Raw genomic sequence first — 27,933 nt, forward strand, 5'->3', positions numbered from 1 at the left:
ATTCATGAGCCAGACTAACTTCTTAGTGAACGAAGGAGAAAACAATAACTACAAACGAAAAACAGAAACCCAAGAGCAAAGCGCTGCCAGACACTAATGCACTACTGACCAAGACCAGCAACTTCCCCAAGAACCATCCTCAGCACAGGGACTCGCTCCTTCAGGGAACATCCCCTGGCCACGCCGACCCTCGGCGCAGGTGCGCTGGGCACTCCTGCTCTGAACCCATGGCAGCACCTGCAGGCCTCTAGCTTCAGTGCCCTCACACTGCTCCAGTCATCTCTCCACTCGACTCTCCTCTACCTGAACCAAAGTCTGGGCACCAGACACTGCCTTTTCTTTTTAATAAGACTACAGAGTTGTGTACAAAGCAGAGAAGCAACGTGGCGACTATAGTTGACCTTGGAGTCAACCAGGCACAGGTCAGAATCCTGGTTTCACTTCAAAATTTGGTTTCCTCAACTGTAAAAACAGGATAAAAGTACCGATGTCATAGGATGTTACAAGGATAAAATAATATGCCTAACAGTGTGACTGACATAAAAAGTCCTCAAATGCTGGTTCCTATAGTAGAGCTGATGTTCAATAAATGATCATTTACTGAATCAATTAATGCTATGGCAGGGTGACCAGTTCTCTACAGTGATGTTCAATATTGTTCAACTTCTGAGATATTTCAGAAATAAACCTTGATAACTTACTCCTTGGAAGAAAAGTTATGACCAACCTAGACAGCATATTGAAAAGCAGAGACATTACTTTGCCAACAAAGGTCCAGCTAGTCAAGGCTATGGTTTTTCCAGTGGTCATGTATGGATGTGAGAGTTGGACTGTGAAGAAAGCTGAGCACCGAAGAATTGATGCTTTTGAACTGCGGTGTTGGAGAAGACTCCTGAGAGTCCCTTGGACTGCAAGGAGATCCACCCAGTCCATGCTAAAGGAGATCAGCTCTGGGTGTTCTTTGGAAGGAATGATGCTAAAGCTGAAACTCCAGTACTTTGGCCACCTCATGCAAAGAGTTGACTCATTGGAAAAGACTCTGATGCTGGGAGGGATTGGGGGCAGGAGGAGAAGGGGATGACAGAGGATGAGATGGCTGGATGGCATCACTGACTCGATGGACATGAGTCTGAGTGAACTCCGGGAGTTGGTGATGGACAGGGAGGCCTGGCCTGCTGCGATTCATGGGGTTGCAAAGAGTCGGACACGACTGAGCGACTGAACTGAACTGAACATTAGCTATCACCACAGGGTAAGAAGCAACCTTGATAATATACTTCATATATAAGAAGAATCTATCTTAATGCTCTCTGGAGAAGAGTCCAAAACTTTTCTTAGTAACACAGCCCGGGTTTTCAACAGCCACTTTTAGGAAACCCTCCCTTTCCTTTACCTGATGTTTCCCCCAGGCTGTGGGTGAGGTTACTTTCTTCCCTGCTTCCACAAATAAACTTAGAAGGAGGCCGGTCTCACTCAGGGAGAGCTGAAGTCACCTGGCCGAAGGATTTTCAGAAAATCTCCCTCAAATGGCAGAGAAAGTAAATGTGGCCCAAATCACCTAGCATTCAAGAAACAACTAACTGAAAATAGCTGAAAAACAGAGGCAGAAGAGAAAACCTCTAAACCCACCATAAAGATGGGCTTGTCTTCTACAATACATCTTTTCTAATCATAGGCCTGTACAAAGTTTTACACCAAGGACTGACAGGCATTTTGTTCTGGAGGCCCAAGTTTTATAAAGATAAAGTATCACTGTGTGACAGCTGCTTTGCATGAAGAGAGAGAAAATTCACCTTAAGCGAACTTGATACATGAAGATACCGATTTATGAAGTACGTGAATTAGCTTCAGTTAGGGGTTAACTGTCGACTCTAGCAAAGACTCATGGTAGGGTTAATTTAGTCAGTCAGCTCTCTTAATGTGTTTTTATATCCCTGACTTACTGAAATTCAGCCTACCTTCTTCTGTTGCATAAAGCAAGGCCCACCTATAGCTGAGAATACACAGTGGGCTAGATTTCTGGCTTTCATAGGTTGTGGGTTAAAAAAGGATAGTCATCTGGTTTTGTGTAGCTGTATAAAAAATGCTACAGGTAATCCTCTGTGGACATAATGTGTCTTCTAAGCAGTCCGTTTGCTGTGCTCTGTAAACTCCAGAAAATAAAGCAGTAGGGGAAATGCAAATCCTCCATTTCAGGGCTTTGTTGGTAGAAGCTATCCTGGGGAAATACATGTGTTCCCACTAGGGAGGGTTCTATCTTTTACTTATAGTGTCTCCTGGCGATAAGGTGTGACACATTTTATACTGAAGCTATTTTCATTTACTCCTCACAAGTATACACTATGCTCACCTCTTTGTATAGACTCCAAAAGCAGTTTGGTGCCTTAGAGAAAAAGTTGGGTGTAAGACACTGGGGCGGTCCAAATCATTTCAGCTCCTCAGGCCTACATATGTGTTTCTGTAGACACTTTGTCATGCACAGCTCCACTTGCTGGAATGAAGAGAACTATTCTCTGTTCCAACTCATAAAATGTATGTAACATAAAAACGGAACATGAAGATGAATTAAAAAAATTTTTCCCATGATCCTTGGTTGTCTGTTCTTAATTTCTTTTTCCTCTGCTGCAAACTATCAATGGCAATTTCTATATTACACATAAGATTTGAGAAATGCAGTGGATTGTCTCAGAGAAATACTCAGCAGTGTCATTTGGAGAAATTACTGTGATTAAAGGGGGAAAAAAAGCATGTACTACAGAGTTTTTTTTTTAAATGTAAGAAAAATTGGATTTTATAGTTCTCTCCAAAGACTGTATAACCATAATTTACATTTTAAAAATTATTATAACTCTTTTTAAGGTAGTAGCAATTTGTCTGGTATTTTAATCTATTTTGAGTTAACATCTATTAGCACTTTTTGAAAATGTGAGGCAAATTGCTGTGCTAATTAAGGTAAATCATACCACAGTTTCATCCTATCGCTGCTGCTACTAGAGAAGGGTGAGAAGAGACTGGTCAGGGTTTCTGAGATTCAGTTTAACCTATTTACCTAAACTATCACCTGTTCCTTCACCTCCTTATTGACGCTTTCCCAAGAAAATTCTAGAAAGTGTAAGATTAGGCCTAAATTATCTCCCCAATGATACCTATTGTTAAAAAAATACAATATCTGATGAAATCTGTTGAAGAAACCATTCAAGTTATTCTCATTTCCTCTTTGACTCATGTTGTAAAATAGAATGTACTTCGTGTGTCGAGGGGAAATATTTGGCACCGGAGTATATTAAAACTACACTTAAGAATATAATGACTTACTTAAAATCATTGTTTTAATGGAGAAAGTTTCCCTGAAAAAAGCGAACATTAGTCCAAAGCACCCCAACAATAAATGTGTTGCATTTTTCCTAGATCGTAAGCTCCTTGACAGCAAGGAGTACGTTAGTCATCTCCTTGTTTTCAGCCCTACACATACTATCTGGCACATTCCCGTCCCATCAGAATATAAGCTCCTGCTTCTCCTCACTGCCAAGCTCCCAGCAGCGGGCAAGCGCCTGGCATGTAGTGAGTACTCAGTGATAACTGGCTGGCTGAGTGTTACTCCATGAGTGTGTCCTGAGTAACCAGAGAGGCACGGAACAATACCGCCTCAGAAATGGTGGCGATAAGCTCACCTTGTACCCAGACTGTTCGGCTACAGTGGGGGCAGGCTCTAGGAGCTTGACATTACGGCAGCTCCAAACTCCTCACACACAAGGTGATTCCTGGTGCTCCTCTCCTTTCTCTTCTTGCCATCTGACTCCACTGGGTACCTCTGTCCTGACACACTTTGCCCGGGCTTCCCAACGCTTTTGCAAGGAGACCAAAGCAGCTCGTGATGGCGGTTCAGCATCACGAGCTGCTGCTTGCTGGCCATGTGGCCCCCAAGCGGTACCAAGGAAGTGCCAGGGATATAGTGCATCAGTCGCTCAGTCGTGTCTGACTCTTTGAGACCCCATGGACTGTAGCCCACCAGGCTCCTCTGTCCATGGGATTCTCCAGGCAAGAACACTGGAGCAGGTTGCCATGCCTTCCTCCAGGGGATTTTCACGACCCTGGGATCCAACCCGGGTCTCCCACATTGCAGGCAGATTCTCTACCAGTTAAGCTGCCAGGGAAGCCTTAGGCTGTACTTCAGATGGACTGATGGCAGCCCTTCCTATTAGGGATGTGTGGCTCAGTACACTGGGGAGACAGTGCTGAGAAGCACGCTCTTGGTGCCTGGCTACGTGCAGGTTCCCAAAGTTTTGCAGAAACCCACGATTCACAAGGGTTCACACTTCAGTTTGCAGCACCAGGGCCACCCTGCTCAGGGTAGCAGACTCGGGAGGGCCCCACAGAAGACTCTGAAATCTTGGGACATTTAAGGCTCCTTCTGAGGTCACAGTTGTCTGGTGACAGGGGAACCGTGGACAGTGTCTGACTCAGAGCAATGCTATTTCCACCTTCTCATTGCTTGGGCTTCAGTACCTCTGCACGCCTTCACTGTTACTTGGGGCTCTTTTTGGGGGGTTGTTGGTGGTTGGTTGGTTTCATTGTCACAGTCATATTTGGCACTTAACGTCTCAGCTGTCCAGCGATCCCCATCCTTTGTGGCTGGTTTCATGGGTGACAGTGTTTCCACGGCCTGGGCGTGGGGGAAGGCTTCAGGCTGGTTGAAGCACGGTCCATTTACTCCGCACTTATTTCTCCTACTGTCATATCGGCTCCACCTCAGAGCATCGGGCATTGTATCCTGGAAGTCGGGGACCTCTGAGCTACTGCCATGGGCAGTACAGTCCCAAACAGGGAAAAATTCTCCCACTGAAACTGCCGCACGCTCCCCAAAGAGAAACACTGTATTCTCCCAGATTAGGTGCTCATGAGATAGGATAGAAACCGAGAACATTTTTTTCTTCCTGGTTTATTTAGACAAAATACCTGAAAATAATTTATTTTTCATCCTAATGACCAATAAGGCAAAATGAAAGTACATCCCCATCCTAGTAAGGAAAGAGGAAAAATGTTCAGTGAGCATCTACCATTTTCCAAGCATCTATGCATGAACACTGCTGGTTACAGATGAATCGCGCCTCAGACAAAATCAGCATTTCACGTGGGGTCATGGCTGGTGAACGCAGCCAGGATGGGAATCTGGACCCGCAACGCAGGCACTCTGGGCCCTTGGGCCGCCCCGCCCTGCATGCCACGCGGTGGGTGCACCAACCGTCTCACCAGAGCCTCGCTGAGCACCCTCCTAGTAAATGGTCACGGACGTTCATTTTCCAGGTGACATGGGATGACTGCGGGCTACTGGAACACGTTTCAAAGTCCTTTACGACCTCTTCAAAACGGCTGCTCTGCAGGAATGTGAATTCTAACGGATCTCCTTAATTCTAACGGATCTCCTTAATTCTAATGGCTCTCTGCTGGCCTGCAGAACATCCTGTTACGGAACTGTGGTTGCGTGAGACCCTGAGACATGGAGGAAGCATGATGAAGCCGTAGGACTGCCGTGGGCCTTTGAGAAGGCCAGTGACCACCCCACACCATAACCCGGCGTTCTCTCTCTGCAGTCTCCTGTCCCTGTGGGTCCCAGAGGCAGAGGGGCCAGCCTGGCAGGGACAGACCCCCGCCCTCCTGAGCAGAAAAGATGGACAACAGGGAGGGCAAGGCCTAAGAAACGCGTTCCAGGGCGTGGAGAGGCGGCTGTGGGCAGAACTGGGCAGGCCCTGACTTCCGCCAGGAGGGCTGGAAAGGGCTTTCCAAAATCGGGGGTGTCTGAGTGAACTTCGGAAGGACACAGAGGTATCAGCTTTGATGCTACATGCATGAAATACACGTGTATTATTCAGGGGAGAAAGGACATGTGCTCAAGAGTGAGAAGGGCACACTCATCTGTCCTTCACTTTGTAAGGCAACGCTTCTCCAGCCTGTCTCACAAATTCGACGGGGTAACTGCAGCAGGTTCTTCTCTACAATGGCACTGCTCTGAGCTTGATGTGGTGGTGGGGGAGAAAATAGGCCCCCCTGCCCCCCGTTTCTGTAGGCCGAAGAGTAAGGAGCCCCCAGGGAGCTCGGGAAAGCGTGGCAAACAGCACAGGGGCCTCCTGCCTCCTAACTCCGGCTCTCCCCCTCATGCTGGTCTGCCATCCCTGCAGACTCCCCGGGCATTGCCCCTCACTGCTCACAGCCCCGCAGGCTGACTCCCAGCAGCCTGGAGGCAGCGTGTGGTCTCCCAGGCAGTCAGGAGCAGCTCAGCTCCTGGGACACGTGCCGGCTCTCCCTGCGGCCTGGCGTTCGCTGGGTGCCAGCAGAAATCCTCGTGGGTGATGCAAATGCAAATGAGACCCAGTTGCTCTTTTGCCAAGTGCCCACTGGCCCCAAGATGGGCATGTACTAAAATGGATAAAATAAGGGGGACGGGCATTTAGTAATACTTCAAATTTGCATGTCAGTGAGATGAGTCATCTAAGTGCAGTGTAGAATACTTTACATCGGCCACTAAGGACAGAATGAGAGGGCGGGCCACACAGTGATTTTTCTCTTCAGGACCTGCACTGCCGACCACGTGCACCGGCTCTCCGCAGGGCGGTGGGTGTTCTCATGATTCTGTTTCCCTCCTTTGCAGCAGGACACCCATGGCCCTGTCTGGGTGACTCGCCACTTCTGGCCGGCGCCACCTACGACCAGGGCAGGGAGGCCTGGGACGCCAGGAACTGGACGCTGCTTCTACGGTCTCTCCCCTCATCTGTTTCCCTGGGGCTGCAAGCCGAGCTTCCCAGCAGTCCAGCAGCTCAACAGACAGGAGAAGGCTGTGGGAGGACCCGCAGCGAAGGGAGAGGCTGGGGAGGACTGCGGGAGGACTCTGAGCATGAGCAGACGGTGCCCGCGTCTGCAGGCAGTCACCTGCCTTTCCACTCCGCTTCCTTTCTCAGCCAAACCAAGGTCTCTCTCTGAACCCCACGGCGACTCATACATAACAAATATCAATCTGTGTTTCCCGACGTGTGATGGATTCAACTATGTCAATGATCCCCCCCAAAAGAGAATTCATTTAAGAGGTCTCTGGGCTTCAGCCTCAGCAGCCGCCAAAGAACTCCAGGGACAGTTTTATCCCAGAAAGTCTCGTGCAGTTACTGAAACTAGGGGATAACTAAGAACATCCAGAATACCGCACACACTGCTTAGGCGATCTTGTTATGTAACTCATAGCGGAGGCATGGAGGTGACTGCTAAATCAAAGTAATTAACATGAACATGTTCTGTCTGCGGAGACTAAGGGGAAACAGGTGTTCAGCCGAGAAAAAACATTTCTCAGTGGATTTCCTACGAAGTCAAAATGTCTCAGGTTTAACTCACAAAAATTTTTAAGTTAAAAAAAGAAATTAAACTGTGTCTGCAACCAAGAATACAAACAAGAATACAGTGGTTCCCGGTCCAAGTGCTGATTAGAACCACCTGGGGAACCTTTGAAAAAGTCTCAGTGGCCCAATCATATCCCAGACCAAATGCATGCCAGTCTTGGAGGAATGGGACCCTGGCATAAGTATGTTTTAAAGCCCCTGGAAGATTTCAGGGTGAAAAGCTCAGGTTGATTGACGAGATCCCAGAGACACAGGAGGTGGCCACCTGACCTTCCCAACATCTCACGGAGGGAAAGAGTTCCCTACACCCAGCTCACACAAGCACCCAGAGCTTTCTCAAGGACCACGCACGAGGCGGGAGGAGAGGGCGCACATGCCTGAGCGTCTGATATAATCTTAAGGAGAAAATGACTATCTTATTGGAGTCTAAAAACCACCCGCTAAATACATGTGTTTACAGGCCACCCTTAATGCACTAGTCTCATGCACGAACCTCATGCCAAGAGCCCAAGGCCTTCGAGGATGTATTTTTTTATACAGAGGTAAGAAATATTACTCTTGGGTGGCAAAAAAACTCATCCCCAAATCCCAAAGCATAGAAAGAGAGACACTGAGGATGCGATGAGCCTGACAGGCAGGCTCACAGATTCACTCAGCTCGGCCAGATGCAGTCTCTCCACCCAGAATCTGCGACGGTCGGAAGTGCTCTGCTCAGTCAGTATCACAACAGGCCTGGCTTCATGCTGTCTCTTTCTCGGGAAATGTGGGTTGCCTGTCAACACTAGCGTTGCTTCCACTCACCTGAGTTAGCACGGCGAGAAAGCTACAAGGTATCTGGAAGAGCGGGGATCACAGAAACGCCTGCAGCGCTAAGTGAGAATGGGGGCTCACCGACCTGAAGCCTCTGATTAGAGACCAGGGCGACGGGCGTCCAGCAACTAGATCGTCAGAGAGAAACAGCAGCGGCGTTTTCATTCCCTGTTCCACCGAGCGAGCCTCCACCCAGAAGCATGTTTCAAGCCAAGTGGAGACTTCAGGTGTAGTCTGGGATAGGATGTCCTGAGGCTGCAAACCTATGGTACTGACCCATTGTGCAAGGCTGTGCATCGTTTGTACAGATTTGCACATGCGGCACACGTAAGAACAATCCTGACATGTGTGGGACGCCTGGATGGACAAAGCCACTGGGGAAGACTTGGTGGCCCCCTAAAAGACTACTTGAGAAAACTTGGGTCCTAAGAGGATAATTAATAAACATCGTCACTGAGGGAGCAGTGAGTGTAACATATTTATGGGAACACATCTGTGTGTTTCTAAATTAAACTTGCACAAGTTAAGCTGAAAAACACAATTGAGAGAGAAAATGCTCAGAACCTAAAATTATGTTTTCTTTTGTGCTTAACGGCTTTCTTGATTTCAATTTTTATTTTCTTACATAAAGCTTTAGGGTGATGGTAATCACTAGTGGACACCTGATTAAAAATAAGAAATCTTTCTAAAACTGAATTTCCAGGAGGTAGAATTTATGGATTTGACCTGTTTCCTAAAATAAATTTATTAGCAGCAAAAATTTCTTCTGCATAAACAAGCGACAGTTTTGCCTTTCAGAAGAGAGGCTCTACCTGAATCAGAGCAGTTCAGGGTTAGGCTCTGACAGGTGGGAGTCTCATCATACCGCAGATGTCTGAACTCCATCCTTGACTGACCTGGGCCCCCGGGGCAGCCCTCAGAACCCCCCAGCTACAGGGAACTGGTACTAAATCCAAGGTGTCATCTTTCTTACTCACTTATTTATTCCCCTGTCTGAAAAGTGAAAGTGAAATAGATACTTTTTCATTTTCTGTCAAATGATTCAGAAGCAATGGGATCTAATGGTTTTCAAACTTGCTTTTGGTTGTATGATACTTTTCTGCAAACCAAAGTAGTAAATAAGTAAACAAATCAAATAGATAAGCCAAGCAGATAAAGCAGTCAAACTGGGGTCACTGGGGCTGCTGTTAGGTGCCGGAACAGGCCCTCTGGCCTCCTAGCCACCCTGTCATCCCTAAGAGGCTCGCAGGCACCTCCTCGGGACCCTGGGGCCGCACAGAGCACAGGTGGGGACAACCGCAAGGCACCTGTCTGCCGTCCACTGCGTGTTCGTTTAGCATCTGCTACACACCAGCCACTGTGGCAGGGCCTGGCTTACAGCACAGGCTAGGACCACACGGTCCTTCCATCCTTAGGAGGAGGGCATCCTGGGGATGAGGGTGGAAGAACCCACCACCACCAGAAGCAAGGGCTAACACGCATGACTTTCTTCATGGAAGGAACCTACAGGCACCGACTCCCTTAATCCTCCCCACGGCCCTCAGATGGGTGCTGCTCTCATGCCCACTTTACGGATAGGGGAATGCAGGCGCAGAGAGGCAGCCTGGGAGGAGGCAGCAGGAGCCTGGCGCCACGTGGGTGCAGCTGCTCGGGGATGGAGCGAGCTGTGGACAGGCAGGCAGAGAGCGGAGTCAGTGAGATGAAGTCACTGTCGCGCCTGTGGCGTGGAAAGACCTGTCGGGGGTGGTGAAAAGTGTCCACAGTCGGTCCTTTCCGGGAACTGAACCATCGAGTGCCGGAAAGACAAAACTGCAAGGAGCGTCGCCGAAAGCCACGAGAGACCAAAGCGAGGTTCTTCGCGCAGAAGACACAGAATTTCTGGCACCCGGACGCCACTCTGCCTGCCCATTTGCTTGTCTGTCTTCCCCAGCGGGCTGCAGGCTCCATGGGCCAGGAACTCTGACCTCGTTCACTGTTTTTTTCTGACCTGTCCCCTGTTACAGTTACTGGAACATAGTAAGGAGCCCAACAGATGCTTTTTGAATGCACTGATAAAATAATATAATAAACATTGGAAGCTGGGGGAGGAAACAGGCTTTCTCCTGAAAAACTACTTGCCCAGACATGGTAGGCCCCGGTAGCCTGGCGCCGAGTGGCTGGGTTTCGGGAGGCAGGTTGGGGGCCCCCTTCCAGGGACCCGCAGACCCCCCAGTCTCTGGAGTGTCGGCAGGCGGCCCTCATTTCTACTTTTCGAAGTGAGAGGCTTAGGAGTGCTGGGGTCAGAGTTCCTGTAGGAACTCCCTGTTAATCTTTTTTATTTCTACATCAGAAAAAACCAGTATGATCCTCCAACCTTAACTCTTTCTTATAATTACTTAAGCCAAATCAGAGTTCCAAGGAGATTATTTACTGCAAAGCAATGATGCTGCAGGCAAACTCCAACATAACGTTCTATTTACCCTGCAGCCTTTGGGGAACAGCAGGCCTCCTCTTTCCTCCTTTAAGAAAACATTTCACCATGCATCAGTCCCACAAAAGGAGTAAGTAAGACACAGCAGCTACTTGCCCACCCCCCAAAAGGTTCCAGGGACACGCGGTCTTCCCTGAAGAAACACACCAGCCTGGAACTGACGGGCGGTCTGACTTGCCGAGCCCTTACTCTCTCTGTTCACAAGAAAGGACTTAGCCCTGCAGGTCTCGAGGTTTCGTCCTCCATATGTTTGACCGTCATTTAATGGATCCTAACTAGCAGCAGCAGCAGCTATTCAAAACACAAATTAAAAAAAAAAAAAGTTGTCTGAGTCTCAGGGGCCTAGGTTTTCTTTGTAAGATCTGAGCATGTGAATTTATATTCATGGCTAGAATATATGAACTGGGCAGTTCACATCATGGTTAAATATCCGATTCCAGGGCAGCCATGTATAGACGCGAGTCAATAGTAACAGTCATGGTAGCTGACATTACACACTTACAGACTGCATGACCTTAGGCTAAGTCCTTCATTGAAGTATCTCATATAATCTCATAACCATCCCGTGGGGCAAACACGATCCCATTTTTCAGATGGTAAAACAGGCTTTTAGAGCTTAAGCTGTCGGAAGCCGCACAGACAGTCAAGCGAAGGGTGAAGAATTTGGAAACCTAGCGGGCTGCCTCCAGCGCTCACCAGTGTGACCCCTGTGAGGTCCTGCAGCAGGCTCTCCTGCTTTATTAAACACCAGAAAGGCCTTCAGTGACTGCTCAGGAGAACTTCAGGCGAGGAGGGCTGGGAGAGGCGGAGATGGGGCCTTGGCTAAAATGAGTGGAGAGATAACCTCTGAATTTCAGCTGATGTTTTTTCCCTGTTTCAATTACCAGGGATAATCAGGAGAGGGCTGTAAAAATGTGTTCTAAAGTGCTCCTGTGTGGAAATCACTGGGAGAAACTGTTTTATCAGCAAAAGGAACAAGATGCTGATACTTCAAGCGAAGGACTCGAGTTCGGATTTTAGAGCCCCAACCACACACAACTCTCCGATTTTCACATCCGCTCTTGGAGCACATGGCCCGGCGGGCAGCTTGGGGAACAGATACGTCTCCCATGACCACCCCATCTGATACCGTCGGACCGCTCCCGCCTTGTCAGGGGAGCACTTTGTTTTCTTTTCTTTGATAAGGCATCCATTTGCGATCTTAAAACCCTGGCTCCCGGCAACCTGGAGACAGCTGTGGACACGCGTGGGCAAGGGCAGTGCCCGCAGGTACACGCTGTTTCACGGCTGGACTGCTACCCAAACAGTCCTGGACACAGGGCCCCGCAAGTCATTTTTCCCCTAAACTGATTTTTCCAGTTAGTTCTGTGTATTAGTTACAGAGTCCTATATTATTTTCCCCGTAGGGCTTTCCTGCTCATGGCTCCTAAATAAGCTGATGAAAACTCCATTTTCTCCGCAGAAATCTTTAGGCTGTTGAGGCTTTCTCTTACCATAATTACTTCCTGAAAAAAAAACAACGTAGTGGTCAATTCCTCCTGAATATTTTTACATTACATTGGCCATGCAAAACTTGGCTCTTGCTATTTTAAGGTTGCAAAGCAGATTCCTGGCTTTAAGGAGCTGACTGGTCTCCCTTACTTTCTTCCTGCATTGACTGCTCATTGATTTGATTAAATCTCTCCACAATTTCAATGAGAGAAACCCTGTGTGAAAACAAGGATTTCTTATGACCTGAAGAAATCATCCCTTATTAAAAGAGATCATCTGTTTCGCTCCTCAACTAAGCACTTCAGGAATGAGGGCAGGTGAGGAGAAAGGTCTTGGCAGTGGCAGTTTGATGAGAAATGAATTAATTTGATTATTTCCATGGTGTGTGGATCAATAATAGTCGGCCTCTGGCCTCAAGGCAGCTGGATAATCAATAGGATCACAGAGGCAACTCTCCTCCCCCAGCAGCCTCTCTGATCTTTTTTTGGGCGGACTCTTCACGCCTGTGTAATTCTAATTTATGTCAACTAGAAATCAAAGAAATTCCAAGAGGCTTTGGTCAGAGGACATCGGGGTGGACCTTTCAGAATCTATTTATGTCTGCTCCTTAAGTCGGGTGGCCCCCGCGGCCCTCCAGGCGCCCCTATGGGCCGAGGCGAGGCGGCTTCCCTGCAGAAGGGCTGCTACCTGCTCTGGGCAGAAGCGCACAGTGGGGTGAACGGGGGCTCCCCGCCCCCATCGAGGACTCCGCAGACACGTGAGCGCCAACAAGCATTTCCAGCCAAGCGCTTTGCCAAGAGTGGCTCCCTCAATAATGCTCTTTAATGCTACCCCAGACGCTGGCATTTTCAAATCAAATGAACAGTGTATAAAATTAGTTCTGCATGAAGTTACAGAAAAAGAAAAAAAATATAGAAAGTGAAAGGGAGCTTTTAAAAGCTCCAGAATTTCTTCATCCAACTGCTTTTCACAAGGGTTTGGCATTTGAGAATTGCTACATTTATGATGTTATTCGCTGCTCATAATTCAGGCCCTCTGTCTCCAAACTTCTGTATTAACACACGTTGCAGAGGTTTCCACCTCGACATTTTATCACGGAGGTTTCCCAAACCAGCCGGCCTGCCTCTGGCCAGGTCTGGTTTCTCAGCCAACGCCACGCCACTGGGCTCCCTTGCTTTTCATCAACCTTGTTACCCCAAACATTTTTCATTAACCTTGAACACTGCATTTCCATTGGCCCTACAGCTTTCCCAGGAACTTTTTTTTTTTTTTGGTCCTTCTTAGTTTTGTTCTCCATCCAAACTGCCATGTAAGAAGTGAGGAAAATACCATATTATTAGAAGAAACAGATCTGAATAGAATCTAGAATTCACTGAAGTTGTGAAAACGACTTCTATGACCAAAGCCACTGACTGTCTATAATTGCGGAAAGCAGAAAAAAACATATTGCTCTTATTAGAAAGTCCCGTTGGTTATACAAGTAGTTTTAACTAAATCACCAAATAAATGCGTGTTAAGTTGATAGGTGATTTCGGGTCAACTCTAATTCCCAAGGTCAAGTAAGCCTTTGAACAGTCTTTAAGAATATAAGTTCACCCCAATTCATCAAAGCCGTCTCACACAGCGTTTTCTTCTCTGCGCTCTTACAATGCACTGAAGTTTAAGGGATTAAGTGGCGTCGGCTTCAAACCCAAAGTAATGCCTCTAACGTGCTTATCCATCCAGCAATCAGAAAAGCTACTCACACAGGGGCTTCTTAATGTGCTTCCTAATTTTACAAGCACAAGGGGAAAGCTGCATTTGTCTAACGACCGGAGGACTCCTTCCTAGGAGTCACCCATTGCTGCCAGACAAATTTACTGCTGTTGAGTTTAGACTGCTTTCATCTGCAAAGGATACATTTTCTCATCTGTTCTTTGTTTATCTAATGAAAGCGTGAGGAAGAGAAACACATTTTTCCCCCTACAACAGGTAACAGTGCATTTTGTTATTTAATTCTTCAAAAGCTCAAGTGAGGGGGCAAAAAAAGCAGACATTTTTAAAGTATAGCTTCCAAATCAAATATAAGTGGCCCCGAGTGAAAGAAAATAGAATCGGGTTTCAGCATTTCAGAAAAGCCCAGGATTGCAGAGCACCAGCCCTGGGACGCACAGACGTGATGAAGCCCATTCGTCTCCAGATCAGGAAGCCCACCGACCGCAGGCCTGCCAGCGGGGCTGGCTGTGGAGGCCAGGGGCGTCTCTCTGCCCCCGCCTTTGGTTCCAGTTGGTATGCAGAGAGGGGACAGAGAACTGAAGAAGCTTCCAGGGGCTAGCAGCTTAGATTAAGGTACATGGAGACGAGTGAGAGGCCCACATGAACTTCCTTCCTCCTGTCTTTGCTGGCACAGAGGACCACGCGGAGACGGACAGTGGTTCGTTGCATCCTCAACAGAACTTCACTGTTTCCGGTTTCGGTTCTAATATCCTCTCCTTCACCATTTTTCTTCTTTCCTTCTTTTTGCTTTCCTGCCTATTTGAATTGTTTCATCTTTAACTCACCTTTGTCCCCCACTGCAAACCTATCTTTAGCCTTATGCCTGGATCAGTAAGTTGATTCCAAATACACTATCCCTCAGAGGCATCAGTTTCCCTTCATAGAGTGTGTTTAATATGCAATTATTGATCTATTTATGTAGAAATAATAATCTTAAAATTAAGTGAGGGAAAAGTGAAATGGCAACATCTTTGAGTTCATGTCTTTCCTCTTTCTAAAGATATCCTTTCAACAACGGGATAGCAGGCAATGCAATTTTTTCTCATTTGCAAATTCAAAAATCAAGACCCAGGTTAGTATAATATTGTTAAGAATAATTAACATTAAGCATTTTATATATGACAAGCATTACTCTGAGGGCTTGATATATGTCCACTTATGTAATTACAGCATTTCCACAAGACGGTACAGTTATTATCCTTGTTTTACAAAGGAGGAGACGGAAGCACTCAGAGGTTAACCTGTCCGAGCTGACACAGCTAAGTGCAGAGCCCAGACCTGCACCTCATCTCTGGCTCCAGAGTCCACGTCCTCAACTGCTACCTTTGGTTCTTCGCTACTCACATACTCCTTTGAGTCCTGATAGAAATTTAGAATCTGGAGATGGACAGTATAATAGAAATGCGGAAGACAGAACACTCACACTGGATTTCCATCCAACTAAACCAACCAGCAGGCTCAGCTCAGTCGGTAAAGAGTCTGCCTTCAGTGCAGGAGAGCTGCGTTCGATCCCTGGGTCAGGAAGATCCCCCGGAGAAGGAAATGACAACCCACTCCAGTACTCTTACCTAGGAAATCCCAGGGACAGAGAAGCCTGGTGGGCTACAGTCCATGGGGTTGCAAAGAATTGGGCACGACTGAGCGACTAACACTTACTGACTTAAATCAAGCAGCAGGCTTTTAAGTGCGAGGCTCTACGTGTGCTTTGTGTGTGGTGTGGAAACTTCTTGCATCCTCACAGAACCTCCTGTGTTTTGCCTTAAGCCTGAGGACACCAGCCGGCTGGGCTGGGCTGGCTACAGTGGGCTGGACTGTGACAGCCCTAATTTGGACGAATTTGGATTTATGCAGAAAAGGATCCTTCCACTTACTGAAAATTGGCAAAATGCTGGTCAGCAAATATGTCCGAAAGGATCTTCTGAACTAACTGGAGTATAAATTCAGCTCCGAAGAGGGTGCTGATCTCAACAGGTCTAAAGAGCTCGGGCTAGAAACACGGTGACTTTCACCAAAGGTTGTGGGCACGTGGATCCAGTTTTAAATGCTTACCTTTCCCTCTCCTTGATTAGGGAATTCATGTGCAGCAATTCCTTCAGGCAGAAGCCAAAGAGTTCTGCTGTCACTGTTCAGGGTTTCTAGAATACTCTGCCTGCTATGGACTCTTTCACTTGTTTTAAAAGGAGTCATTTTGAAGTGACAGGGTTAGTAGCAGTGTTAAGTTAGTTAGTAGTGAAATTTAAGAGAGACTTGCCACCCTGGGGTCTCCACTGTTGCTCAGTAATAAACTCAGTCAGCTTTCTAGGCTGGGCTGAGTATATAAAATCTCTCTAATCATAACTAACTGGAGAGGTCTGGTGTAAGTTTGGATTGTAAAACATCTGGAAAAAAGAACTAGGTCAATTAACAAAACTGACAAAGCACACAGAGAATTTGGGCCATTCTTATTTGTCCCCAGATTTGCTACATTTAGAAAATACAGGTCCTTTGAGAGGCATCTATATTTAGCTTCACGCTCTTTTGCTTCATTGTCCCTAATCACCAATCACAAAAAGTAGCACACGTGTATAAATTGTTACAAGCTGCCAACATTTTCAGAGCCAGTAGCTGAGGTGGGTCTTTTTCAAGGAAGCACCCCTTCCCTGGAGACAGCCCCTGGGGTGGGCCCCTGGCACTGGACACAGACTTGAAGATCTGGGGCACCACCCTGGATGAGGGGTCTAGGGCCAGTGCCTGGTCCTTCTGAGCTCCGTTTTCTCCCCTTCACAGTACAAACGACCGTCTCCTAGATCTGTTACCAGGGAAAACGTAAAAAGAGGCAAAGGGGAGAGTGCCTCTCCAACGCCTGGTTATCAGGTCAGCTTTTGATCATCTTTATTAGATGCAGCCCAACTTCTCAAACTCAGGCTCACGCCTCTGGCCAGCTCCACTGACCTTCGGTGGGGCCTCTGGGACTGCTTCTCAACACGTGTGAAAAGCAGCATCTGAAGTGTGGAGATTCCCACCTAACACTGCCTCACTGGCCCCTTCTTGCCCCCCGAGGGCCAGAACACAAAGACGTTGAGCAGTGGAATCGCACACTTCAGACTGCGACAGAATCATCTGGCAGTGGGCTTTCCAACTTACTGCTGTAGGAAACTCGGAACCCTGAGTGGAATTTTACTGTTAAGCCATGCACACTGTAGGGTGCCGTGCAAACACGTTTAATCGTGGTCCACGGACTTATGGACAGGAAGCCAAAATCTAAGTTGAGTGTGATTGCTGTTTCCTTTCTGCATAAGCACAAACATTCATTTTTAAACACAGATATTCAAAAATCATCTCAGATTACTTTAGAAAACCAGGCAGCTTACCATGCATACCTGTAATAACATCAGATCAGATCAGATCAGTCGCTCAGTCGTGTCCGACTCTTTGCGACCCCATGAATCGCAGCACGCCAGGCCTCCCTGTCCATCACCAACTCCCGGAGTTCACTCAGACTCACGTCCATCGAGTCAGTGATGCCATCCAGCCATCTCATCCTCTGTCGTCCCCTTCTCCTCCTGCCCCCAATCCCTCCCAGCATCAGAGTCTTTTCCAATGAGTCAACTCTTCGCATGAGGTGGCCAAAGTACTGGAACTTCAGCTTTAGCATCATTCCTTCCAAAGAAATCCCAGGGCTGATCTCCTTCAGAATGGACTGGTTGGATCTCCTTGCAGTCCAAGGGACTCTCAAGAGTCTTCTCCAACACCACAGTTCAAAAGCATCAATTCTTCGGTGCTCAGCCTTCTTCACAGTCCAACTCTCACATCCATACATGACCACAGGAAAAACCATAGCCTTGACTAGATGAACCTTTGTTGGCAAAGTAATGTCTCTGCTTTTGAATATGCTATCTAGGTTGGTCATAACTTTCCTTACAAGGAGTAAGCGTCTTTTAATTTCATGGCTGCAGTCACCATCTGTAGTGATTTTGGAGCCCAGAAAAATAAAGTCTGACACTGTTTCCCCATCTATTTCCATGAAGTGATGGGACTGGATGCCATGATCTTCGTTTTCTGAATGTTGAGCTTTAAGCCAACTTTTTCACTCTCCACTTTCACTTTCATCAAGAGGCTTTTGAGTTCCTCTTCACTTTCTGCCATAAGGGTGGTGTCATCTGCATATCTGAGGTTATTGATATTTCTCCCGGCAATCTTGATTCCAACTTGTGTTTCTTCCAGTCCAGCGTTTCTCATGATGTACTCTGCATATAAGTTAAATAAACAGGGTGACAATATGCAGCCTTGACGTACTCCTTTTCCTATTTGGAACCAGTCTGTTGTTCCATGTCCAGTTCTAACTGTTGCTTCCTGACCTGCATACAGGTTTCTCAAGAGGCAGATCAGGTGGTCTGGTATTCCCATCTCTTTCAGAATTTTCCACAGTTGATTGTGATCCACACAGTCAAAGGCTTTAGCATAGTCAATAAAGCAGAAATAGATGCTTTTCTGGAACTCTCTTGCTTTTTCCATGATCCAGAGGATGTTGGCAATTTGATCTCTAGTTCCTCTGCCTTTTCTAAAACCAGCTAGAACATCAGGAAGTTCACGGTTCACATACTGCTGAAGCCTGGCTTGGAGAATTTTGAGTATTACTTTACTAGCATGTGAGATGAGTGCAATTGTGCGGTAGTTTGAGCATTCTTTGGCATTGCCTTTCTTTGGGATTGGAATGAAAACTGACCTTTTCCAGTCCTGTGGCCACTGCTGAGTTTTCCAAATTTGCTGGCATATTGAGTGCAGCACTTTCACAGCATCATCTTTCAGGATTTGGAATAGCTCAACTGGAATTCCATCACCTCCACTAGCTTTGTTCATAGTGATGCTTTCTAAGGCCCACTTGACTTCACATTCCAGGATGTTTGGCTCTAGGTCAGTGATCACACCATCGTGATTATCTGGGTTGTGAAGATCTTTTTTGTACAGTTCTTCTGTGTATTCTTGCCATCTCTTCTTAATATCTTCTGCTTCTGTTAGGTCCATACCATTTCTGTCCTTTATCGAGCCCATCTTTGCATGAAATGTTCCTTTGGTATCTGTGATTTTCTTGAAGAGATCTCTCATCTTTCCTATTCTGTTGTTTTCCTCTATTTCTTTGCATTGATTGCTGAAGAAGGCTTTCTTATCTCTTCTTGCTATTCTTTGGAACTCTGCATTCAGATGTTTATATCTTTCCTTTTCTCCTTTGCTTTTCACTTCTCTTCCTTTCACAGCTATTTGTGAGGCCTCCTCAGACAGCCATTTTGCTTTTTTGCATTTCTTTTCCATGGGGATGGTCTTGATCCCTGTCTCCTGTACAATGTCATGAACCTCATTCCATAGTTCATCAGGCACTCTATCTATCAGATCTAGGCCCTTAAATCTATTTCTCACTTCCACTGTATAATCATAAGGGATTTGATTTAGGTCATACCTGAATGGTCTAGTGGTTTTCCCTACTTTCTTCAATTTAAGTCTGAATTTGGCAATAAGGAGTTCATGGTCTGAGTCACAGTCAGCTCCTGGTCTTGTTTTTGCTGACTGTATAGAGCTTCTCCATCTTTGGCTGCAAAGAATATAATCAATCTGATTTCAGTGTTGACCATCTGGTGATGTCCATGTATAGAGTCTTCTCTTGTGTTGTTGGAAGAGGGTGTTTGTTATGACCAGTGCATTTTCTTGGCAAAACTCTATTAGTCTTTGCCCTGCTTCATTCCGTACTCCAAGGCCAAATTTGCCTGTTACTCCAGGTGTTTCTTGACTTCCTACTTTTGCATTCCAGTCACCTATAATGAAAAGGACATCTTTTTGGGGTGTTAGTTCTAAAAGGTCTTGTAGGTCTTCATAGAACCGTTCAACTTCAGCTTCTTCAGTGTTACTGATTGGGACATAGACTTGGATTACTGTGATACTGAATGGTTTGCCTTGGAAACGAACAGAGATCATTCTGTTGTTTTTGAGATTGCATCCAAGTACTGCATTTCGGACTCTTTTGTTGACCATGATGGCCACTGCATTTCTTCTGAGGGATTCCTGCCCGCAGTAGTAGATATAATGGTCATCTGAGTTAAATTCACCCATTCCAGTCCATTTCAGTTCGCTGATTCCTAGAATGTCGACATTCACTCTTGCCATCTCTTGTTTGACCACTTCCAATTTGCCTTGATTCATGGACCTGACATTCCAGGTTCCTATGCAATATTGCTCTTTACAGCATTGGACCTTGCTTCTATCACCAGTCACATCCACAGCTGGGTATTCTTTTTGCTTTGGCTCCGTCCCTTCATTCTTTCTGGAGTTATTTCTCCACTGATCTCCAGTAGCATATTGGGCACCTACTGACCTGGGGAGTTCCCCTTTCAATATCCTATCATTTTGCCTTTTCATACTGTTCATGGGGTTCTCAAGGTAAGAATACTGAAGAAGGGAAGTGCCATTCCCTTCTCCAGTGGACCACATTCTGTCAGATCTCTCCACCATGACCTGCCCATCTTGGGTTTCCCCACGGGCATGGCTTAGTTTCATTGAGTTAGACAAGGCTGTGGTCCTAGTGTGATTAGACTGACTAGTTTTCTGTGAGTATGGTTTCAGTGTGTTTGCCCTCTGATGCCCTCTTGCAACACCTACGGTCTTACGTGGGTTTCTCTTACCTTGGGCGTGGGGTATCTCTTCACGGCTGCTCCAGCAAAGCGCAGCCATTGCTCCTTACCTTGGACGAGGGGTATCTCCTCACCGCCGCCCTTCCTGACCTTCAACGTGGGATAGGTCAATGTAATAACATAAGTATGTGCATGTATACATATATACCCAGGGAGAGAAGAATCTAATATCAAGCTGTAAACGACACTAACATGTAGGAAAGGAGTTTGACAGGCAACTCACTTTATCACATCTCATCAGCCCCAAGTATCTTAAAGACTTGCTGCTCTGTGCAATCAGGGTGGCTCCTTGGTCTGTAATCTCCTTACACCATCCAACGTCCACGGTCTCTATTGTCATGCTGTATCGCCCAATGGCTATCAGAGCTGCAAGGGGAGACAGAGGAAGACAGGAAGCACAAATGTCAGCAGCATAAGGGATCTCTATCTTATTATGACTATTTCCCTCATTTCCTCACTACATTTGTTCCTGAAATGTTGTGTATAAACGAATGTTTCGTAAACGAAATCCAATTTAAAATGCTTTAGGAAAGCGTGCCCTATGACAGAGCCTTTCACAAAGTGAATAATCATTCCATAATTTCCCCTTTATTGGAACACAACCTTTTATCAGTTTAATTCATTACAAGGTTACCTGTACTTCCAAACATTCATATCTGTAGAGGGCATACACTCAAATGAATTACGCATATAACATTACAGGAAACCCCCAAGGAGTAATTAAATTTTACCCAAGATAAATTTAATAATTTTTAAAAAGAAAAACCTTCAGAAACACCATTTTGAGGTGTGTGATTCTGCATATGAATTTCTTTACCAATTGGCACATTTTTTCCCCCATCTGTTCATGATCTGTAAAATGTAAGAGAATATAATATTTTTCACATTAGTCCTTCTTGAGACAGCTGGGAATTAAGAGGACATTACACATACAGTTGAATTTAGCTGGTGCTAGCATTTGTTACGGAGAAGGCAATGATACCCCACTCCAGTACTCTTGCCTGGAAAATCCCATGGATGGAAGAGCCTGGTGGGCTGCAGTCCATGAGGTCGCTGAGAGTTGGACACGACTGAGCGACCTCACTTTGACTTTTCACTTGCATGCATCGGAGAAGGAAATGGCAACCCACTCCAGTGTTCTTGCCTGGAGAATCCCAGGGACGGGGAAGCCTGGCAGGCTGCCGTCTCTGGGGTCGCACAGAGTCGGACATGACTGAAGTGACTTAGCAGCAGCAGCAGCAGCATTTGTTATGGTGAATGTCCTCACCGTATGGGAAGTGTTCCTCCTACTGACATAGGGAAGGAGCCTGTCACACAAACACCATCCCTGCCCTAGTCTACTCGACTCTTCAGCCTGTACCTCTACTGATGCACAGAGTTTACCCCACAGTCTGTGATGCACACCACACATCACTGCAGGGCTCCATAACCTGTCACCCTGTCAGAGCGTCCAGCCGGAGAGTGTGGCTCTTGCCTACAGACTTCTAGTGAAACATACACACCTCTACCCTCGCAGCACAGCAAAACAGATTTCAATACCTCCAGCCAGAAAACGTTTACGGTGCCTTGGTTTGTAAAGGAAAACTCTGAAAACAACGCCACAAATATTAAAAGGAATAATAATTGTTTGCTAATTATTTCTCATTCTAAGATAGGATGAGTTGATTCCTGTGACATTAAAAGCAGCCGATATTTTCCCATTGATTAGAATGATAAGAGCAGAGTGAAGTACTCGTGTAAATAAATGTTAACTCTTAAAGCTTGCAGGGAAAAAAACACATAGCAAAAATCTCTTTGCTAATTATCTCAGTAATTTTTTAAACTAGAAAACTCATGCCTATGTATTCAAGTATCAAAGCATTCCTAATGAGTCAGATATTTGCAGTTTATAAAAACAATAATCATGATCCCAGTGTTTCCAGTGAAAATGCAATTAATATAAGGAAGAAAAAAAAATTCCCAGAAGTTCCTCAGCATATCAATTCGCTGATGTTCTCAACTGTGTACATGCTACTCTGGCATTTAGTTTTCCGAGGAGGCGGGACAGGGCAGGAGCCATCTGCCCAAGGTGTGCTGTGCGGTCAGAGTGATTTTTTTGTGTGGTATAAGCAGCACCTCAGGCTAATCCTATCGGTGTTCCTGACCTAAGAAAGCTGGTGCTATCTCTGGTAGTGTCATAAAATTCATTGGTTATGATATCCTCAGGCTCTCTTATGACAGAAGAAGTAGAAGGCACGAAAAGAAATCCCTTTCACTACAAAGTACTCGAATTATGATCTCAAAAGAAGGAGCGCCAGATGCAAGGCGACCCCCCACGGGTGGACTGTGTATTTCTGTCGAGGCTTGGGGCTGGAACGTGAAAGCTCCGCACTCTGCAGACGACAGTCCATCAAATGACCAGCGGAGTTTCCCGAGGCCGCTTGGTGAGCACACGAACGTTACCAACTACTGGTTCTAGGGGCTGAAATCACTAGTGAATGGCAATTTCCTTTTTTTCCCTTCTTTTTTGTCTGAATTAAAACACACCATAAATAAGACAGCTGAAGATACCATCAAGGTATTCAGTCTCTGTTTTGCCATGGTTCTGTTTACTGAGGTAAGAATTAAATTTTCCTTTTCCTTAACTCATTCACTGATGCAACAAAAACTTTGGGAGCACGCTAGAGCCTTTTCTCCGGCACTTACTGACGACCAGGTGCTGCGCTCGGGGCTAGGAATTTCAGGCGCGCTTTCTCATTTAATCCTGACAGCAACTCCACAAAGTCTTAGTATTAGTTCCTTTTTAAAGACCAGGGAACTGGGTCGCAGAATGCCGGGAGAGCCTTCCCGTCATCACGAGGTAGCAGGCTGGAGCCAGCGAGCTGCGCGGCGGCCGGCAGCCTGCCCCGGGTGCACTCAGCGCCGGGAGCCCGGAACCCTGGCCCAGCCCCGGCGAGGCCGCAGGCTGCAGGGCCAGGGCGGGGCACCAGGGGCCACACAGGGTCACAGAGGGCCGGTCAGGAGGGGCAGGGGGCGGGGAGGGGAACAGCCAGGTAAACAGTCACAACACAGGGCTCACCCCCATCGCTTTCACCCCCAAACTTCTCATTTCCAGATCTCAAGGCAAAGGTCAGCGTCTCAGAACCAATTACTCCATCATTTTCTCGCTATTACTTGTTTGCTTACTTATGCGCTTTTTTCGCTGTTGTTGTTCACTTTTCCCATTGGAACGACAGATCTATCCACTGCTGTATCCTCAGCACCTAGCATGTGCCCACTACAGAGTCAGTTCTTGAAAATATTCGCTGAACATACCAATGACTGCAACGTGGCCAGCTCTATTACAGAGACATGCCAAGGGACAGGGCAGCCCCTCAGTCTTCAAGGGACAAGAGGGGTCATGGGAGCCCTCGTGGAAGAGCTGAGCCAGGTCTTGAAGGATCTTGAGAAAGGATTCTCCAGAAAAACACAGGCGTGAGGGCTGGCGTGGCAGGCTAAGGAAATAGCACGTGGAAGGGTAGAGAGACGTGAAGGGATGGGGGAGCTGCAGGTCATCCTGCGTGGCTGAAATGAAAACAGGGCCAAGGAAGTGGTGGATGGAGGCAAGACATGTTCATTCAGTGATTAGGAGCACTGGGCCTAAGAGATACAAAGAGGAGGAAAGCTAAGCAGAGTCCTAGATGCCAAGAAGCCCATATTCTAGGAGGAGACATAGATGTGAAGCAAACGCAGAAGTACACATAATTCTAAACTGTAAAAGCGCTTTGAAGGAAATGGAATGATCACTGTCAGAGTGATGTCTAGATGGCACCAGGGAGTCTTTCTGATAAAGTTACTTTTAATCCTTCCAGTGACCCAAAAGTAGTCATGTATGGATGTGAGAGTTGGACTGTAAAGCTTAAGAATTGATGGTTTTGAATTGTGGTGTTGGAGAAGACTCCTGAGAGTCCCTTGGTCAGCAGGGAGATCCAGCCAGTCCATCCTAAAGGAAATCAGTCTTGAGTGTTCACTGGAAGGACTGATGCTGAAGCTGAAACTCCAAAACTTTGGCCACCTGATACGAAGAGCTGACTCATTGGAAAAGACCCTGATGCTGGGCAAGATTGAAGGCAGGAGGAGAAGGGGACGACAGAGGATGAGAAGGTTGGATGGCATCACCGACTCAATGGACACGAGTTTGAGCAAATTCTGGGAGATGGTGAAAGAAGGGAAACCTGGCGTGCTGCAGTCCATGGGGTCGCAAAGTGGCGGACAAGACTGAGCAACTGGACAACAATGACAAATAGACCTACAAAAAGACAGGCATGGTAGAGGTAAGAAAACGGGCTGAGTGCCTCTCCAAGGCCCACGCCTACGGAGTGGCAAAACGAGGGTGCAAATGGTGACGGTGTGACTCCAGGGCAAGGGCCCACTGTCCTGGCGGCAGCGCCAGGGGCGGAGGAGGCTGTGTCTACTCAGAACATACTTCCCCTTGCCACCATTCAGGACTGAGACGTTACAGCTCAGGGTAGCCAAGAAGTTGCCCTGTATCTGTAAAACAGGGTCCAAGAGAACCCTTCAATCCCAAAGTATATACTGAGGAATTTACCTCTCTGTGAGTATGTCCTACCTTTGGATATTTTTTCATTTTCCACGAGCTGCTAAACCAGTATTGTGGTATGGTCTCAAATTCACTTCTGGCCTCACTACTTAGTAGATGTTGAACTTAGAATAACATTGTAACTTTCCTGTGTCTCAGCTCCCTTACCTGCACAATAGGGAGGATGACTAATTGTTCTGCCTACTTCACAGGGTTGGTCTGAGGTTCAAGTGAGAAAATACGTGTAGAGGACTTTGCACTACATAAACACAGTGACTGATTAGACATTTCCCCACACCATTCTACAGTGGTCCAGTGGACGAAAGATGAGGACTTGAACGAGCTTTGAAACGTGAAAAGCTCTGGGCAAATGACAGCATTACGTAAATGCTTCGTCACTATGTCCCTGCTGGAGTTCTTGAATTCTCCTCTGCGCCAGTGATCGTGAACTCATAGACTGCGCCAGGGAGGACAGGGTACGTGGCATGCACGATTACTGTCTTCACGAGGGGCTGCTGACATATTACAATGGCACTTATTAAGCCTTGGCAAAGCATGAATTATGCAAGACTAATTCCGTATCCCAAATGCAATTTTAATATGTTTTAACATGCTAAGTATAACTAATAAAGTTAAATTTTAAAAAGTGACACAAATTCAAAGCTGTAATTCAGAAACATATGATGATCAAGGTAATACATGAACTCACTGAAAGGTGTTTCCATAGGCAAACAGAGTAACTGAATGACATGAGCATGTATGTAGTCAATTTTGACAAAGGAACGCCATTTCTACGAATCTACCCTGAATCAGTTCAGCTCAGTTGCTCAATCATGTCCAACTCTTTGTGACCCCATGAACTGCAGCACGCCAGGCCTCCCTGTCCATCACCAACTCCTGGAGTCCACCCAAACCCATGTCCATTGAGTCAGTGATGCCATCCAGCCATCTCCTCCTCTGTCATCCCCTTCTCCTCCTGCCCTCAATCTTTCCCAGCATCAGAGTCTTTTCAAATGAGTCAGCTCTTCGCATCAGGTGGCCAAAGTACTGGAGTTTCAGCTTCAACATCAGTCCCTCCAATGAACATTCAGAATTGATCTCCTTTAGGATGGATTGGTTGGATCTCCTTGCAGTCCAAGAGACTCTCAAGAGTCTTCTCCAACACCACAGTTCAAAAGCATCAGTTCTTCGGCGCTCAGCTTTCTTTATAGTCCAACTCTCACATCCATACATGACCACAGGAAAAACCATAGCCTTGACTAGACGGACCTTTGTTGGCAAAGTAATGTCTCTGCTTTTTAATATGCTGTCTAGGTTGGTCATAACTTTCCTTCCAAGAATATATACTTCTAATTACACAAAATTATACAAGTACAAGTTTATTCATTAAAGAACTGATTGTTCCAAAATAATGGAAACGGCATAATGCCCACACACAGGAGAGTGCTTACACAAGCTGTGCCACAGCCTCACAACGGAACACCAGGCGGCTTTAAAAACGTTAAATGGGGAAGATCACTAGGAACTTTCAAGTCATTCAGTGAAAAAATCAACTACAAAAGAGTTTCCATGATGTGCTGCTGCTGCTGCTGCTGCTGCTAAGTCGCTTCAGTTGTGTCTGACTCTGTGCGACCCCACAGACGGCGGCCCACCAGGCTCTGCCGTCCCTGGGATTCTCCAGGCAAGAACACTGGAGTGGGTTGCCATTTCCTTCTCCATTGCATGAAAGTGAAAAGTGAAAGTGAAGTCGCCCAGTCGAGACCGACTCGTGGTGACCCCATGGACTGTAGCCCACCAGGCTCCTCTGTCCATGGGATTTTCTAGGCAAGAGTACTGGTGTGGCTTGTCATTGCCTTCTCCACCATGATGTGCTACCACCATGCAAAGCATAACAGAATTAAAAACAGGAATCTGCTCCTTTGTATGAAAGGAGTATGGGAAAGACATAGTAGAAACTACAGAGACTGTTTAACTGTAGGGGGCTGGTGGGGAAGGGCAGAAAAGGACAGGGTATGGAATGTGGGGTGGGGTGAGGAGGAGCACATACTGCTTGGAATATCTCTTTGGCTCTAGCTTTGACACCACCCTTATGGCAGAAAGCGAAGAAGAGCTAAAAAGCCTCTTGATGAAAGTGAAAGAGCACAGTGAAAAGTTGGCTTAAAGCTCAACATTCAGAAAACTAAGACCATGGCTTCCGGTCCTGTCACTTCATGGCAAATAGATGGGGAAACAGTGGCAGACTTTATTTTTCTGGGCTCCAAAATCACTGCAGATGATGATTGCAGCCATGAAATTAAAAGACGCCTACTCCTTAGAAGAAAAGCTATGACCAGTCTAGACAGCATATTAAAAAGCAGAGACATTACTTTGCCAACAAAGGTCCATCTAGTCAAGGCTATGGTTTTTCCAGTGGTCATGTATGGATGTGAGAGTTGGACCATAATGAAAGCTGAGCACTGAAGAATTGATGCTTTTGAACTGTGGTGTTGGAGAAGACTCTTGAGAGTCCCTTGGACTGCAAGGAGATCCAACCAGTCCATCCTCAAGGAAATTAGTCCCGAATATTCATTGGAAGGACTGACGTTGAAGCCGAAACTCCAGTACTTTGGCACCTGATGCAAAGAACTAATTCATTTGAAAAGACCCTGATGCTGGGAAAGATTGAAGGTGGTAGGAGAAGGGGACAACAGAGGATGAGATGGCTGGATGGCATCACCGACTCAATGGACATGGGTTTGGGTGGAGTCTGGGAGTTGGTGATGGACAGGGAGGCCTGGCGTGCTGTGGTTCATGGGGTCACAAAGAGTC

At 46.5% G+C, this 27,933-nt stretch overlaps 1 protein-coding gene across 1 annotated transcript in view; it reads right to left on the minus strand.

Annotated features, from left to right (window-relative positions):
- The window catches only part of FBXL17 (F-box and leucine rich repeat protein 17), a 521,801-nt gene that overhangs the window by 4,698 nt on the left and 489,170 nt on the right, over window positions 1-27,933 (minus strand). The window contains exon 8 of the mRNA XM_070792153.1: window positions 20,791-20,933. Coding sequence (XP_070648254.1) covers window positions 20,791-20,933 — 143 coding nt within the window. The remainder of the gene's footprint in view (window positions 1-20,790; window positions 20,934-27,933) is intronic.

Source organism: Bos indicus, chromosome 7 (assembly GCF_029378745.1).
Source record: "Bos indicus isolate NIAB-ARS_2022 breed Sahiwal x Tharparkar chromosome 7, NIAB-ARS_B.indTharparkar_mat_pri_1.0, whole genome shotgun sequence".
NCBI classification, from domain to species: domain Eukaryota; kingdom Metazoa; phylum Chordata; class Mammalia; order Artiodactyla; family Bovidae; genus Bos; species Bos indicus.